The sequence below is a fragment of the Anthonomus grandis genome, unplaced genomic scaffold, assembly GCF_022605725.1.
Source record: "Anthonomus grandis grandis unplaced genomic scaffold, icAntGran1.3 ctg00001051.1, whole genome shotgun sequence".
Lineage (NCBI taxonomy): Eukaryota > Metazoa > Arthropoda > Insecta > Coleoptera > Curculionidae > Anthonomus > Anthonomus grandis.
Window position 1 is genome coordinate 2,579 of NW_026088662.1, and position 15,427 is coordinate 18,005.

At 34.2% G+C, this 15,427-nt stretch overlaps 1 protein-coding gene across 1 annotated transcript; it reads left to right on the plus strand.

The window, feature by feature from the left end:
- Nucleotides 1-4,902: 4,902 nt before the first annotated feature.
- On the plus strand, nucleotides 4,903-15,347 carry LOC126750019 (uncharacterized). Its single transcript, XM_050459530.1, has 2 exons — nucleotides 4,903-5,894; nucleotides 5,961-15,347. The coding sequence occupies exon 2, from the start codon at nucleotides 8,905-8,907 to the stop codon at nucleotides 14,203-14,205; it is 5,301 nt and encodes a 1,766-aa protein (XP_050315487.1). The 5' UTR covers nucleotides 4,903-5,894; nucleotides 5,961-8,904; the 3' UTR covers nucleotides 14,206-15,347.
- Nucleotides 15,348-15,427: the final 80 nt, after the last annotated feature.

The window sequence follows — 15,427 nt, forward strand, 5'->3', positions numbered from 1 at the left end:
TAATATAATACGGCAACATGGGCATACGCCGTTAAGGACACCACCATATATGTGTGAGCTTAATCCAATTGAACTGGCTTGGGCTCAAGTTAAGCGCCATATACGAAGTCGAAATACCTCTGGAGACCTGAGCCTCACTAAATTAAGGGAAGTATTGGATGATGCGATAAATTCTGTCACCCGTTCGGATTGGGAAAAATTTTGCCAACACGTTATCCACATCGAGGAGAAATATTGGCAGACAGACTATATGATGGAGGAAATTGAACCATTAGTAATAATTTTAGACAATGCTGATGAATCAAGTGATAGCGACCTTGAAACTGATAATGATACTGATGGTAGTGACAGTGAAACTGAATGATAAAAACAGCATATTGTGTATATTAGATATATATATTTTTAGGGTCAAATTAAAGTTTATTTTCACCTAATTCTGCGTTAATACATTTTTTTAAATAAAAAAATTTTGATATTATAATTAGTAAAGTATCTTCCTTTTTGATCTAACATTATTTTAAATTTGTCCCTATTTTTAAAAACTGTATCCCACAAATAACGAAATTGTAAGAAAATCATTACTTCGGCTAGAACAGCTACATTCGGCTTTTTATACAGGGTGTTTGGAAGGTCGATGCAAACTCTTGGAGAGATGATAGAGCAGCTCATTTAGAGTCTTTTAAACCAAAAATACCTTAGTACAAAGTCTTATTGTTTTCGAGATATTTGAGACTTGCATATATTTAGAAATATTCTAAATTTCAGAAACTCATTAGGGCAATTTTTAGATTTTTTTTGACAACGGAATCTTAATCAGCATCACCAAAAACCCTCCCTATACAAATAGCGCTCTACTATACAAGGTGTTTTAATAAAATTTTCATAAATTTTATAAAAAATCGTTAATTAGACCACTATATCGGATCACCCTGTAACAATATAATAATTTTAAACTCAAAAACATTAATACCTAATACAGGGCGATCGAATATATGGGTTAAATTATCATTTTTTTATTAAATTTATAAATATTTTATTAAAACACCCTGTATAGTAGAGCGCTAAAAATTTGTATAAGGGGGTTTTTGATGATGCTGATTAAGATTCCGTTGTTAAAAAAAAATAAAAAAATTGCCCTAATATGAGTTTCTGAATTTTGACCTTCTTTGGCCCCCCCTAATTACCCATAAGTTCGACCCTGGAACGAGGTTTGATTATGCCCAAAAAGAGTTTGTCAAAACCTATCAACCAAAAAAAAAATTTTGAAAATTGCTTAAAAAACAAAATTTTCAAACATATTAAGTTAATCTGTCTCCATTCACTCTTTTTTTTAAATGGAATTACATAATTTCAAGAGCATTTTTGGAATGACAACTATTTGGCAGTCCATTATTCAAAGTAAAAAAAAAAAAACAGAACAGGTACGGTCATACCTGTGAATACAAAGTAATGAAAAACTTAAAATTTTTCATTTGGTTTTTTGAATATAACTCTTAAACGGGTTAATAAAAATTGCTGAAACTTCTTTTGCTGAATACAGATTTTAGCGCTCTTCCAATAACTTAGATACACTTTTTTTCTAAAATAATTAGGGAAGCCAATAATTGACCTTGTTGAAAATTACATGGGATTTTCTATGGCCCGTCCGGCGATGCAACACCCGGTATGTTATGGACGATGTGATTAATTTGGGCAAATTTGATAAATTTTAACGAAAAATTACCTATATTTACAAAAATCTTGTGTTTTAGGGCTTTTTATGATGCCTCAATTATTAAAAAACCGATTTTTTTAAAACTTTGTCACCCTGTATCTCAAAAGTTAAAATGTTTAGAGCATACATTCATAGAAAGTTTTTCTCTTAAAACGGGTTTAAAAATTAATTCCTGAAATATTAAGAAAACAGATATTAATTATACATTAATTATCAATTATTTATTATAATTAGATAAAATCTTTATTAAAAACGATTATTTCACTGTACAGGGTGTTCCAAACTAGAGGAAATATTATATTTTTTTGGCTTGCCTTGTATTAAAAAAAAATCAAAATAGCCAATCAATGTACTTTAGCTGTGGGCATTCAAGAAAGGAACCATAAAACAATTTCCTTTAAAACAAAAGAGGTACGCTATGTGTGTTGCATTTTTTAAATAGAAAGCCCTATGTAATACATATTATGTTTTTGATTCTTTGGTCAATTTTAAGTATAATGTTTAATAAGGGTACTACATGTCTAGCTATCTTCAACTGGTTTTGAGAAACCGATCCAAAAAAATACAATATTTCCTCTAGTTTGGAACACCCTGTACATAAATCTTTTTTTTAGCATCTCATCAAGAAGTAGAAGTACAAGTATATCAGGCTGAAAGTAGTTTACCATCTGAAAATCAAAGATTATTAACCTCTAAGACAACCCCTCATGTGCCAGTAGATGCATTTCCAATCACCTCTATGACTATCAAGACTTCCAGTAGTGATCCACATAATGATGCATTCCTTAAGTCTGATAAGACCCCAACTGGTCGCCCCGGTCTTCCCCCAACGTTAACCAAAGGAGCAGAAGAAAAGTTGGAGATTCCTGACCAAAATCTTGAGTTACCATTGGCGGTTCCAATTAGTAAGTAAATGTTTTTTATCTACATTTTTAATAATCCCTTATTATAAACTGTATTCCAACCTTTTTAAGAAGCTCACTGTATATTACAACTGTATCAAATTCGGGCTTGGACTTTAGGTCACCCAACCCAACCCAACCTGTTTAATAAAATAATGACTTGTTGAGGTCACAATAAATTAATCATAATATCATTCATTTATATTTTATTTCATTTGCAAGTCCAAACTCGATTTCAACTTTTTTTCGTTCAATCAATAATCATTCATCAGCTACTTTTTATAGATTGATTGTCGTACCCTTGAATGAAAATATACATATTATTATTATATATAATAATTATACCTTAAAATATTTTAAAAACTGCGCCCCAAAAAAAAATTTTTGCCCGAGCAACTTTTTTTTTTTAAAATAACATAATCTTACCGTTTAACTTTTATCACAAAATATTTTATCATGCAGATTGATAGCAAAAACAAAAAAAAAGATGTGCAAAATTTTATAATGAATATAAATATTTTTGGTATATCACATAATATGTATTACAATTAATGACATTTGAACTGAACTATATAGTCTGTATAAAACTAAATATATTATTGTTTTTTTAGATTTCAAAAGACAATCTATTTTAAAGGAGGTCAATGTTACTAGGCAGAATTTATTAACACCAAAGGCACGTCATCTATATAAAAAAGTTGTAGATTCAAGCATTAGACTTGGAAGAATTATTAGAAAGAATAAGTCTTTTAAAGACAGGTTGGCCGAAGCTGAAAAATTGGCCCAGACTTCCAAATTTGAAAACCTGATAAATTCTGTCAATACTCAGACCTATAATTTTATACTATCTCAAGTACGGACACAGAACCAAAAGCCTAAAGCCAGGAGATTTTCCATAGATGAAAAGCTGCTCGCTTTGACTTTGGCTCGCTTGAAAAGGATACAGGCTGCTGTAAAAAATGTTTGCGTTACCCTCTAAGCAGACCTTGATTAAGATGCTTAACAAAATTCCTTTAAAACCTGGAATAAACCATCATTTATTTCAAAATTTAAAGAAAATGGTTCGCAAAATGAAAGCTGCTGATAAAAATGCCATTTTACTTTTTGATGAAGTTTCAATTGGGAGCCTGTTAACATATGATAGCCGTGAAGATGAAATAAAAGGATTAGCTGATTTTGGAACTGGGCAAAGATATTCCAAAATAGCGGATTATGCTTTGGTCTTTATGATTAAGGGTATATTTAGACAGTGGAAGCAACCCATTTGTTTCATTTTTAATGACGGGCCGACAAAATCAGAAACAATTAAAACATTTATAAAAGAAATTGTTCAGCATTGCCATCAAATAGGTCTTAATATATTAGCGACAGTCTGCGATCGAGGAGCCCCAAATCAATCTGCCATAAACCAATTAAAGAAGGAAACAAAAGAGTACTGTATAAAAAAAGGAATTGATGACAGATACGTCGGCTTTTTAGTGGATAAAAAGGAAGTCATACCCCTATATGACACACCACACCTTTTTAAACGAATACGTAATAACTTACTTACAAAAGATCTTCATTTGCAATTGAATGGAGAAGCAAATGTTGCGAAGTGGGACCACATTGAGCAGCTGTATTTCTTGGATACAGAAGACCAAGACGTTCGTCTGTGTCCAAAACTAACAGACGAACACGTAATTCGAGGAAAAATTAGAAAAATGCGGGTCAAATGCTGTACGCAAGTTTTTAGTCACCAAGTTGCATCTTACATGAAGAAAATATTAAGTTGGATTAAGTTTTTAAATTAATATTTAACATGTTTTTATGTCTTTATTTTCTGATTATTTTTTTTGCAGATGTACCTTTGAACCTGGATAAGGATGCAATCGGAACAGCAAATTTAATTTTCTTTTTGGACAAGCTTTTTGACTCCCTAAATTCAAGTAAAAAGTTTGAAGTAGCAGGCAAGCCGTTAAAAGCGGGGGTGTCAGCAGGTAGCTCCCACATTTTTTTTTGGTACGAGGCAATAAAAATATTAGAAACCATGAAATATAAAGTAGGTACTAATTTTGTCGTTGTTCCATCTATCAAAAATTTAATTATTACTATAAGAGGATTTATATATCTTTGTCAAATACTAATATCCTTATATCCAAAAGCATATATATTGACAAGGGTTATCCAACAGGATGCCCTAGAAAATTTTTTTTCATGTGTTAGGGGATATAGTGGAAGGGAAAATAATCCCAGTGTTAATCATTTTATAACCTCGTTTAAGGCTTTGTTAACTAATAGTTGTTACAGGTTAAAATTGGCATTTTATACTCTTTATTAAAGCACTAATTACAGTTATATTTTCAAAATAGATATTTTACAAATATTAATGATTGATACTAGTAATGCCCTCTCTGTAATAGCCTCCCAAGTAACCCATAGTTCTGTTCTCTAGCCATTTCAAATTACAGTATTCTTTTTTTTAAGGACACATTTAGTTTTGTACATTTCAGCTTCATATTGTACTGGTTGTTAATGAAATTTTATTTATACTCTTATAAAACCCGGTTCTGGACTAAAGAAATATTTTAGAATTTAAATTATATCCCATATTGCTTATTCCATACTTTATTTAATTATTTTATAACGAATAATGATTAATTGGGCATGTACAATTATTGTGTATGTTGTACTGTTCATAGTACAATATCTGATTTTGGCTTGACCATACCAGATATGCTGGTTGATTTTACTCGGACTGACCTATCTAATTTTTGTCTCTTTTTATCTAATGTAAATATTAGTTTTCTTGGAAGATAGCAAGAAGTTGCTGGTCTAGGCAAAATCGAAATTGATTGTCATAGTGACACATATTTTCATTGCCAACTTCCTTGGGCCACAAATTTTGTTATTTATTTTTTATAAAAGGTTTTATGGTACTTATAAAAAAAAGTTAAGTTATTTTGTTATATATTTCGATTGGCAATACACTTTGTGCGTGATTGCTTAAATACGGGTTTGACCTCTGCGGTCGTTCCTTTTTCCCAGACCGCCGTCATGAAGTGAAGAGTGCTTTAGTTCTTTATGAAATTCGTGTGAATTTTACCCATATGGGGATATAATTGACTAAATGTGGTGATAGTAAATCAACTTTTTGGGCGTAATGCTGTAATTTGTTGTTTTGTTGAATTTACTGGCCTTTATGGCGATTTAAAACCTAATAATTTTTCACGTGCCCTCGAACATCGGCAAAATAGCGGTTCTGATTGGCATTGGCAGGGGACAATTTTAATTAGCAAGTAGGTATTCTTGAATTTATCGTTTATACTGATAGTATAGGTTTTTTCTTTTCTTTTGGCTACTAGAGCTACATAACATGGATTTTGAACGGATTTTTTTTGTACGGACCTGATTTCTTCATGTCACATGGTGCTTTCGTTTTGGGGTTATGTACTCTACTGGCTCTAATCTAGAAGGAGATTTTAAGCAACTGTGAGCTAACGTCTAACCTAGACCACTACCAGAGCTTGGCGTATTGTGAAGTGGAAGAGGTGAAGCTTGGAAGCCTGCAGTTTTTTTTCTTTGACTGGGATTTGGATGTCTGGGAGAGTCTCGAATCTGAAGTAGTCTGCTGTGTGTGGAGCTAGGTGACACAACATAACATTTTTTTTATTCTCTTATTTTATTTTTATTATCACAACTTTTATCTTTTGAGTTGAGATACATACATAAGCTTATTTAAAATTTTATTGACATTATTTAATCGATGCTATTTTATTATTGAATATTACTGATAAGAGTACATATATGTGTGACAAGTGACTCCTGTGAGGTAAGACGCAGCCGGCTTCGTAGTACTACGAGTATATACTTGGGTTATATTATTTATTTTCAGACTACTCCTAAGATGTCAAATTTTCTCAGATTAGCTAGTAAATATTAGAGTAAACTAATAAAAGGGTAATTTTTAAGTGGGGAAGCTTCAACAGTTAGGGTTGTTATTTTTTTTTTTTTGCTTAGGTCAATGTCTGTGGCGGGATATACCGGGCCATGTAAGTTATTAGTTTAATTGAATTGAAGCTTCATTCCCCAAAGTTTGGGTGTAACATAATTTATTTTATTTTGACAACCACACTTTGATTGTGTATTTTTTTGTGTGATGTTGTGGTTCCTTATTACCAACTTAAATAATTATTCCTCTTAATGATAAATAAGATAACATAATTCTCTGTGATAATCAAGACTTAAATAAATTGTTATTTTCTGTTGTTAATTTGTTTTTCACTTGAGTTGAGTAGGTTGGAATATCATAGGTAATTTGGAAACAATAGTGTATACTGATTTGACTTTGATTTTGTTTTCCAAGTTTCGTTTTGAACTTGCCTAAATAAATTTTGATAAATATTGGGCGTCCTTTGGGATTATATAAAATCCAAAACTTGGTGGCGCCATACTGATTTTGACATTTAGTTGGGTAACTCTTGGGTAGTTACTACCTAAGAAATTTTGGTTCATTTGGTTGAGAAAGAAGCTAGAACCCACATCGGCTTGAGCTAGCAGCATTGTGAAGGATTCCTTCTCTGGGCGTTTCAGGTAAGAGGGGTTAAGTTCCTCCGGGCATCAAACAACTTTTGGAGACCCTCTTAAGGCCATAAACCTTTCACTATTTTTAGTACTTCTTTTCTTTTGATTAACTTGGCATTCATCGCTTCACTACCATCATTCCATTTTATTGCACTTTAGAAAAAAAAAATATAACATAGTTTTATGTCGAGACATTCACCAGGGGCCAATTGTGAGGAGGATGAGACTGACGGGCCCTTGGATAATTTTAAACATTTCATTTTAAATGATAATTTCCAAAAACAAGATGTTAGCGAAGAAAAAAGTACAAATATCGAAGAAAATATTAAAAGCCTTCCTCCTGCTTTAATTATAAGGAGATCAAAAATAGCTAAATGCACTTATAATTATATATCTGGATTTATTTTAAGAAAAATGAATAAGTTAATTAAATGTAAACGATGTAAACAAAACATGTCTGGTAGAGATCAAATGGTGGATCTTGATTTCATTCAAGCCCGACAATATGAAAATTGTAAGTTAGCGATTCCAGGAACCTATCTTAATTATTTAGTTAGTGAGGCATTACCAAGGCTATTTTACTTAATACCTAGAGTATGTGACAGGGAAAAAGTTTACATAGTGTTACAAAACATTTTGTCAAAAGAGATTTACACTAATTTACTTAATTGTAGTAAGCATAACGATACAAACAAGATCTTTTTAAAGTATGTAGTAAGGTGCTCTCTTTTTTTTGGTGCAAAAAAAAATCTAATATTAAAAGGCTGTTAAGAAAATTTGCTACTTTAAATAATATTTAAGTTTAATACATTTTTGACCGTACGAAAACTCCTTCTTCTTGCGAAAAGAGCCAGACGGTTTTCCGAGTATCTTCTTCCCGGCTTGAAAAATAATATTTGTACGTATTTGGTAGTTTAGTTAAGTTTTGGTTGTCGATTAGTATTCGTTACGATGACATAAGTTTAAGTCCGTGGCCGTCGTGGATTGTAACGATATTTTATATCGGCAGAATTTACCATTTTATGTGTTTTAATACCGTGATAAATGTTAATTGAACCAGTGATGTACAGTCTGTGTTTTTAACGAAATAAAAATCCGATTAAGATAAATTTGAGTCGCTTTTATTTCAAACATTTTTGGTCTTCGAGCTCGGATTTATTATTTTTGGGTCCTTCCATGTGAACTTTTAGTGTTTTCGTGCATGGTGTTGCACGATTGGTTCTTGGATAAAACGGTATAAATTGGTAAACACAATTTGGGGATTGGAAAGTGAATTTGATGTGTGAATTCCAGTGTGGACTTTCCAATCGTAAATAGTCAGGCCCGGACTTGGAATTTGTTTAATTTGGGAATTTGTCTATTGTGAGAGGCAAGTTACAAATAGCTGGCTTATTAAGCGTTTTGCTGTGGATACTAAACGCGCTGTGAAGAGCTGTACGCTATTTGAAGGGTTTATTTGTGGGGACCCAGGAGGTGTTGGTAGCTGGTGCTGGTGGCCTTATTCCTTATTGGGTGGGCTCTTAAGCCGCAAGTGGCTTAAAAAAGTGGACTTTTTTGGACAGTGCTTCGTAGTGTGGAGTGTGGCGAGTAAGATTTGGTAAAAAATAGTAAAGAACAGGTAACATAGGTTAAGAATTTTGTGGCCTCTATATTACTATAAATTTTGGTGCATATTTGTGTTTGCGTTACGTATTAGGATACAGGGCTTTTATATAAAATTGTACAATGGAGGAAGAGCTTAAATTGTTAATTAAAAAGCGAGGGGCTGTGAAGGGGCGAATCACTCTTTTCAGAAAATATTTGGCAGAAATTGAGGATAAAGTTTCTAATTTGGGGGAAAATGAGCTTTTAGATGAAACCCTTCTTATAGAGTTAGAAACTAGATGTAACAAAATTGAGGAAATCTTTGGGGAGTTTGAGGGTTATCAAACTGAGATAGAATTAAATTCTAATGAAGAAGATTTTGAATTGAGGCTTAGTGAGAGGGATGCTTTTGAAAATGATTATTTTAAAGCGGTGAGTAGGGCAAAAAAGATATTAAAATCTCGTAAGGACGGGGATAATAAAAGCGATATTTCGAGTGTATCTGAGGCACCCTCAAACATGAATTCTGGGGCAAGTTTAAATGTGAACAACGCGGTTCGCAATGTGGTTACGGAAAATCTTTCAAATAGTGTTAAATTACCGTTAATTAATATTCCAACTTTTGATGGGTCTTATAATAAATGGCTGGAATTTAAAGACACATTTGAGAGTTTAATCCATAAAAATCAGGGTATCAGTGAAGTACAGAAATTTCATTATTTGAGGGCGCAGTTATTGGGGTCTGCTAAGCAAGTAATCGAATCTATTGAGTTTAGCGCCGTAAATTACAACATAGCGTGGGAGTCATTATGTAAAAGATTTAATAATAAAAGAATACTTATCCAAAACCACATTTCGGGAATTTTTGAGGTTTCTCCTTTGCGACATGAGTCTTCTGAGGGCTTGAGAAACTTGTGTGATACGGTGTCGAAACATTTGCGGGCATTAGAAAATTTGGGTAGACCGGTGCAATCTTGGGATGATTTAATAATTCATCATTTAGCCTCTAAGTTAGATCGTATTAGTTTAAAAGAGTGGGAGAGCCTTAAGGTTAAAAATGAAACTCCTTTGTTGTCAGATTTTAAAGAGTTTATTAAAGGTAGGGCTGATCTGTTGGAAACTCTAGAACATTCTAGGAGTCCCAAGGTAGAGAAAGATCACATTTCAGGTAACTGGCGTAAACCCAAGGAACAAAAGGCATTTTTAAGCGTTGGTAAGAAGTGTCCAGTGTGTAAAGACCTTCACGAACTGGTAAATTGCAAAAGGTTTTTGAATTTCCCTGTTCCAATTCGAGTTAGTATTGTAAAAAGAAATAGGCTTTGTATGTGCTGCTTTTCCTCTAATCATTTTAGTATGAAGTGTACTGCACCTAAGTGTGCAAAATGTAGTATGGATCATCATACATTATTACACTACTCTAGGGCCTCCTTAGAGGGGAGTAGTGCTCAGGTAAATAAGGGCCAGGAAGTTGTTGTTAGTACTACGAGTGGAGGTACAGAGCAGACTAGTATCACTATGTCTACGAGTAGCGGTAAAAATTGTGGGTATCGCGGCCAACAGGTTTTGCTCTCAACAGCGGTGGTCAAGGTTAAGGATGTCTATGGTGAACTACATGAATGCAGGGCTTTATTGGATTCGGGTTCGATGAGCAACTTTCTGACGGAAAAGATGTATAACAGGTTAGGGTTGCAGGGTAAACCAGTCGACGTTTCTGTGGTAGGGATTAGTCAAAGCGCATGCAATGTAAAAAAAAGGTGTGAGGTTGAATTTTTGTCTAGTTTGGGTAACTTTAAGGCTTCAATCTCATGTTTAATAATTCCGAGCATAAGTGAGGAACTTCCACTTTATGAGGTCAATTTGAAGGCACTGAATATCCCTGGAAATATTCAGCTGGCAAATCCAGGCTTCCATATCCCAGAAGAGATTGATATGCTGATTGGGGCTGGATTTTTTTGGAAACTCGTGCGAGATGGGCAAATATCGTTGGGCAATGGTATGCCATGCCTCCAAAATACATGTTTGGGTTGGATTATTTCTGGAGAGTTCCAAAATAATATATCTGGTGGGAAAAATTCTAAAACTATTTGTAATTTTGCAATGGATTTGGATGAGCAAAATCAGTTGCAAAAGTTTTGGCAATGGGAGGAACCAGGATTGACAAAAAATGAGAATTTGTCTTCTGAGGAGGTAATGTGTGAAAATTTGTTTGTTTCTACAACTTCTCGTGGTGAGGATGGTCGATTTGTGGTGACTATTCCTTTGAAAGATTCTGTAGATAAACTTGGAGATTCAAAACAAATGGCTTTGCAAAGATTATTTTCCTTGGAAAGAAGGTTTCAAAAAAGTGAGTCGTTGCGTAAGCAATATGGCGAATATATGGCCGAATATGAAAGAGTGGGCCACATGACTAAGACTAGTGATTTTCAGGAGGATGAGGTGTCTTTCTTTCTTCCACATCATGGAGTGATTAAAGAGGACAGCTCTACAACAAAATTAAGAGTTGTGTATGATGGGTCGGCACAGTCAAGCAGTGGCGTCTCCATTAATGACTTACAATACATTGGACCTAAAATACAGGATAATCTGTTGTCGATTCTGTTACGATTTAGGCAAAACAAGGTGGCATTTTGCGCAGATATTGCGAAAATGTACAGGCAGATTTGGTTGAGGGATGATCAGAGGTCATTACAAAGGGTCTTGTGGCGAAATGATCCATCTGAAGAGGTTGAGATCTATGATTTAAACACGGTGGTTTTTGGTTTAACATCTAGCCCCTTTTTAGCCGTCAGGTGTCTAAAGCAGCTTGCGTTGGACTACCAGGCGAGTCATCCGAATGCTTCTAGAATGATAAATGCTGATTTTTACGTGGATGATCTCATTTCCGGTTCGTCATCTCTAGAAGAGGCAATAGAGGTGTGTAAAGAGACTTCTAGTATTTTAATATCAGCAGGTTTCGAGTTAAGAAAGTTTTGCTCCAATAACAAGGTTTTTTTGAGTCAGATGGGTCCAGATAATCCAGATATAGAAGGGCATAATGTTGTGTTGGATCTAGGTGAAGGTGAAAAAACCAAAACATTAGGACTATTTTGGAACTGTTCTTTGGACGTGTTTACGTATAAAATTGGATCTTCGTTGAATAATGATGTGATAAGTAAAAGAAAAATACTCTCTGACATTGCTCAGATATTTGACCCGTTGGGTTTGCTAAGTGCTAGTATCATAATTCCTAAAATCATCTTACAGAAACTGTGGTTGCTTAAATTGTCGTGGGATGATGAAATTCCAATAGAGTTAAGGAATGAGTGGTTAAGGTTTAAAAGTGAAATGTTGGAATTTAATAGTCTTTTAATTCCCAGATTTGTGTCATGTGAAAATCCAAAAAGGATGGAATTGCATGGGTTTTCTGATGCAAGTCAAAATGCATTTGGGGCTTGCGTCTATATCAGAACCGTTGACAGTTTAGGTTGTTTGCAGGTTAAATTACTATGTGCTAAAAGTAGAGTGGCACCAATAAAGGCTTTAACTATACCAAAATTGGAACTGTCAGCTGCATTATTACTCTCAAAACTGGTTCAGGAGGTTTTAGAATCAAAGGTGCTACATTTTGATGAAATGATTTTATGGTGTGATTCAACTGTAGTGTTAAGTTGGATTAGGTCGCCGGCAAATCAGTTTAATCAGTTCGTATCAAATCGAGTGGCTCAGATACAAACTTTGGTAGATTGTGACAAATGGCGATATGTAAAATCTGAAGATAACCCAGCTGATCTGGTGTCCAGGGGTGTCTTTCCATCTAAGTTAAAAAACAACAAGATGTGGTTTAATGGTGCTGATTGGTTGGGACAGTTGGAATATTTTGTTAAAGATGTAGAAATTGTGAGTTTAGATAAACTTCCAGAAACCAGAAAAAAGATCCAGGCTCATGTTTGTGTTGAGAATATTCCCTTTGAGCTACTTAATAAGGTTTCAGATTTTGATAAATTAAAGAGGATTTTTGCTTGGTGTAAAAGATTTCTGGATAACTGTAGGAGCAATAAACTTGGGAAATTGCGTCGTTTTGGAGAGTTATCTGTGGACGAATTGAGAAATTCTGAGAGGGAATTAGTGAAAATTGCTCAAGGTGAAAGTTTTTCTAAGGAGTTGGCTGTTCTAAGGAAATGTCAATTCATAAAAAAAGGTAAATTGTCAGGGTTAAATGCTTTTCTTGACAAAGATGGTATTTTGAGAGTCGGTGGTAGGTTGAGGTTGTCAGGTTTTGAGTATGACAAGAAGTTTCCTGCCCTATTAAGTAGTAAACATATTTTATCCAGGCTAATTGTGAGGCACGAACATAAAATATTGCTACATGCTGGTCCTCAGATGGTATTGAGCTCCATAAGAGAAAGGTATTGGCCTATTGGGGGGAGAAATTTAGTAAAGAAAATAATTTACGAGTGTGTGGTATGTGCGCGAGTTAAGCCGTTATCTCTTGGGATTCAAATGGGCAATCTTCCAAAATCACGTTTAACGATTCAGCCTCCTTTTAATATTACGGGGGTGGACTTTGCGGGGCCGTTTAATCTCAAGATTGCACAAGGTCGCGGTAATAGATTATATAAGGGTTATATATGTTTATTTGTGTGTTTCACGACACGTGCCATACACTTAGAAGTTGTCACAAGTTTGTCAACAGAGGCTTTTATAGCCACACTTAGAAGGTTTGTCTCGCGTAGGGGAAAACCAAGTGAAATTCACTCTGACAATGGTAAAAACTTTTTGGGAGCCTCTTCAAAATTAAAAGAATTTGGTCATTTTTTAGAGGATAATCAATCCAAATTGGAAGGGTTGGTCAAAGATGAGGGTATAGAATGGCATTTCATTCCTGCCTACTCGCCTCATTTTGGAGGCCTTTGGGAGGCAGGCGTCAAAACTGTCAAATATCATTTAAAAAGGGTGGTTGGCAATCATAATTTAAGTTATGAAGACTTTACAACGATTTTGTGTCAAATAGAGGCCATTGTCAATTCACGTCCTTTAACTCCGATGTCATCCGATCCTCGCGATCTGGATGTAATTACCCCTGCGCATTTTTTAATAGGTAGACGGCTTACCTCGGTACCTGATAAGAACTTACTTAGTGTTAGTGAAAACAGGTTAGCGCGTTTTGAAAAGCTGCAACAAATGCAGCAGAGCTTTTGGTCTAGGTGGTGTAAGGAATATGTGGCTGAACTTCAAAATCGTGTCAAGTGGAAGCACAGTATGGACAAGTTAAAGGAGGGTGACTTGGTTTTGATCAAGGAGGACAATATTCCACCTTTGGATTGGCGAATGGGACGAGTATTACGGCTTTATCCAGGTGTCGATGGAACCAGTCGTGTTGCAACTCTTAAAACTTTACGTGGTGAAGTTACTCGTTCTTTTTCTAAGTTGTGTCCGCTTCCAATCGAAGCAGATATTAAATAACGGGTGCGTGTTGTTTGTGTAATGTGTTAATTTAATTTAATTACGTTTAGTTAGGTTTACAGTTGTTTTGAGACTATGTTAGTATATGTCAACATAGTCATGTTTGTAACCGTTTTATGTAAGAAGAAAGTAAGATATGTTAGGTGTTAGGGTTTATTATCTTACAAGTATTTTGTGGTTTGTTGAAAGTCTGGATTCTTTCAAGGCGGGGGGGATGTTAAGAAAATTTGCTACTTTAAATAATATTTAAGTTTAATACATTTTTGACCGTACGAAAACTCCTTCTTCTTGCGAAAAGAGCCAGACGGTTTTCCGAGTATCTTCTTCCCGGCTTGAAAAATAATATTTGTACGTATTTGGTAGTTTAGTTAAGTTTTGGTTGTCGATTAGTATTCGTTACGATGACATAAGTTTAAGTCCGTGGCCGTCGTGGATTGTAACGATATTTTATATCGGCAGAATTTACCATTTTATGTGTTTTAATACCGTGATAAATGTTAATTGAACCAGTGATGTACAGTCTGTGTTTTTAACGAAATAAAAATCCGATTAAGATAAATTTGAGTCGCTTTTATTTCAAACAAAGGCAAAGACGAAAATTTTGTCAAATACTTAAGACTTCAACCTGACAAGAAAAGCATTGACCCGATAAAAATAAGTGCTTATAGGAAATTTCAAAAAAAAATTTAAAAAAAAAGAAATAAAAATAAGTTAAAACCTCATCTTTCCGTTAACTGTAGAATTTTAGATATACCGTTGACTTCTACTAATATTGCATCAATAAACCGATTGACCCATTGTGTGGGGCTTAATATTTTTAAGCTGCCCTTATAGAATACAGGATCGGCCTTCAAATTAATAAACTCATATTTTAATTTTTGAAATAATTTTACAAATAAAGGTTTTTCATAGACTATTTCACTATTGTTTTATACCGGAGTGTTTTACACCGATAAAATAGCATAGCAACAGTCTGTTTTCTAGTGGCAAAACACTTACCTGATCCTACCTGGGCAAAACCAACATGCTGGTTTTTCTGCGACAAAATTAACAACTCGGTAGGATGTCAAATATATTTGTTATATGAAAAAGATTTTTTTTGGAATTTTGATAATCTCGTGAAATAGTCTAGTCCAAAACCACTCAAGAAAAAATTTTGCTCGCAAAATTTTTTCCTGGTTTTATTCAGTATTATACTGGTCTAAACTCTCACGAGATGTGT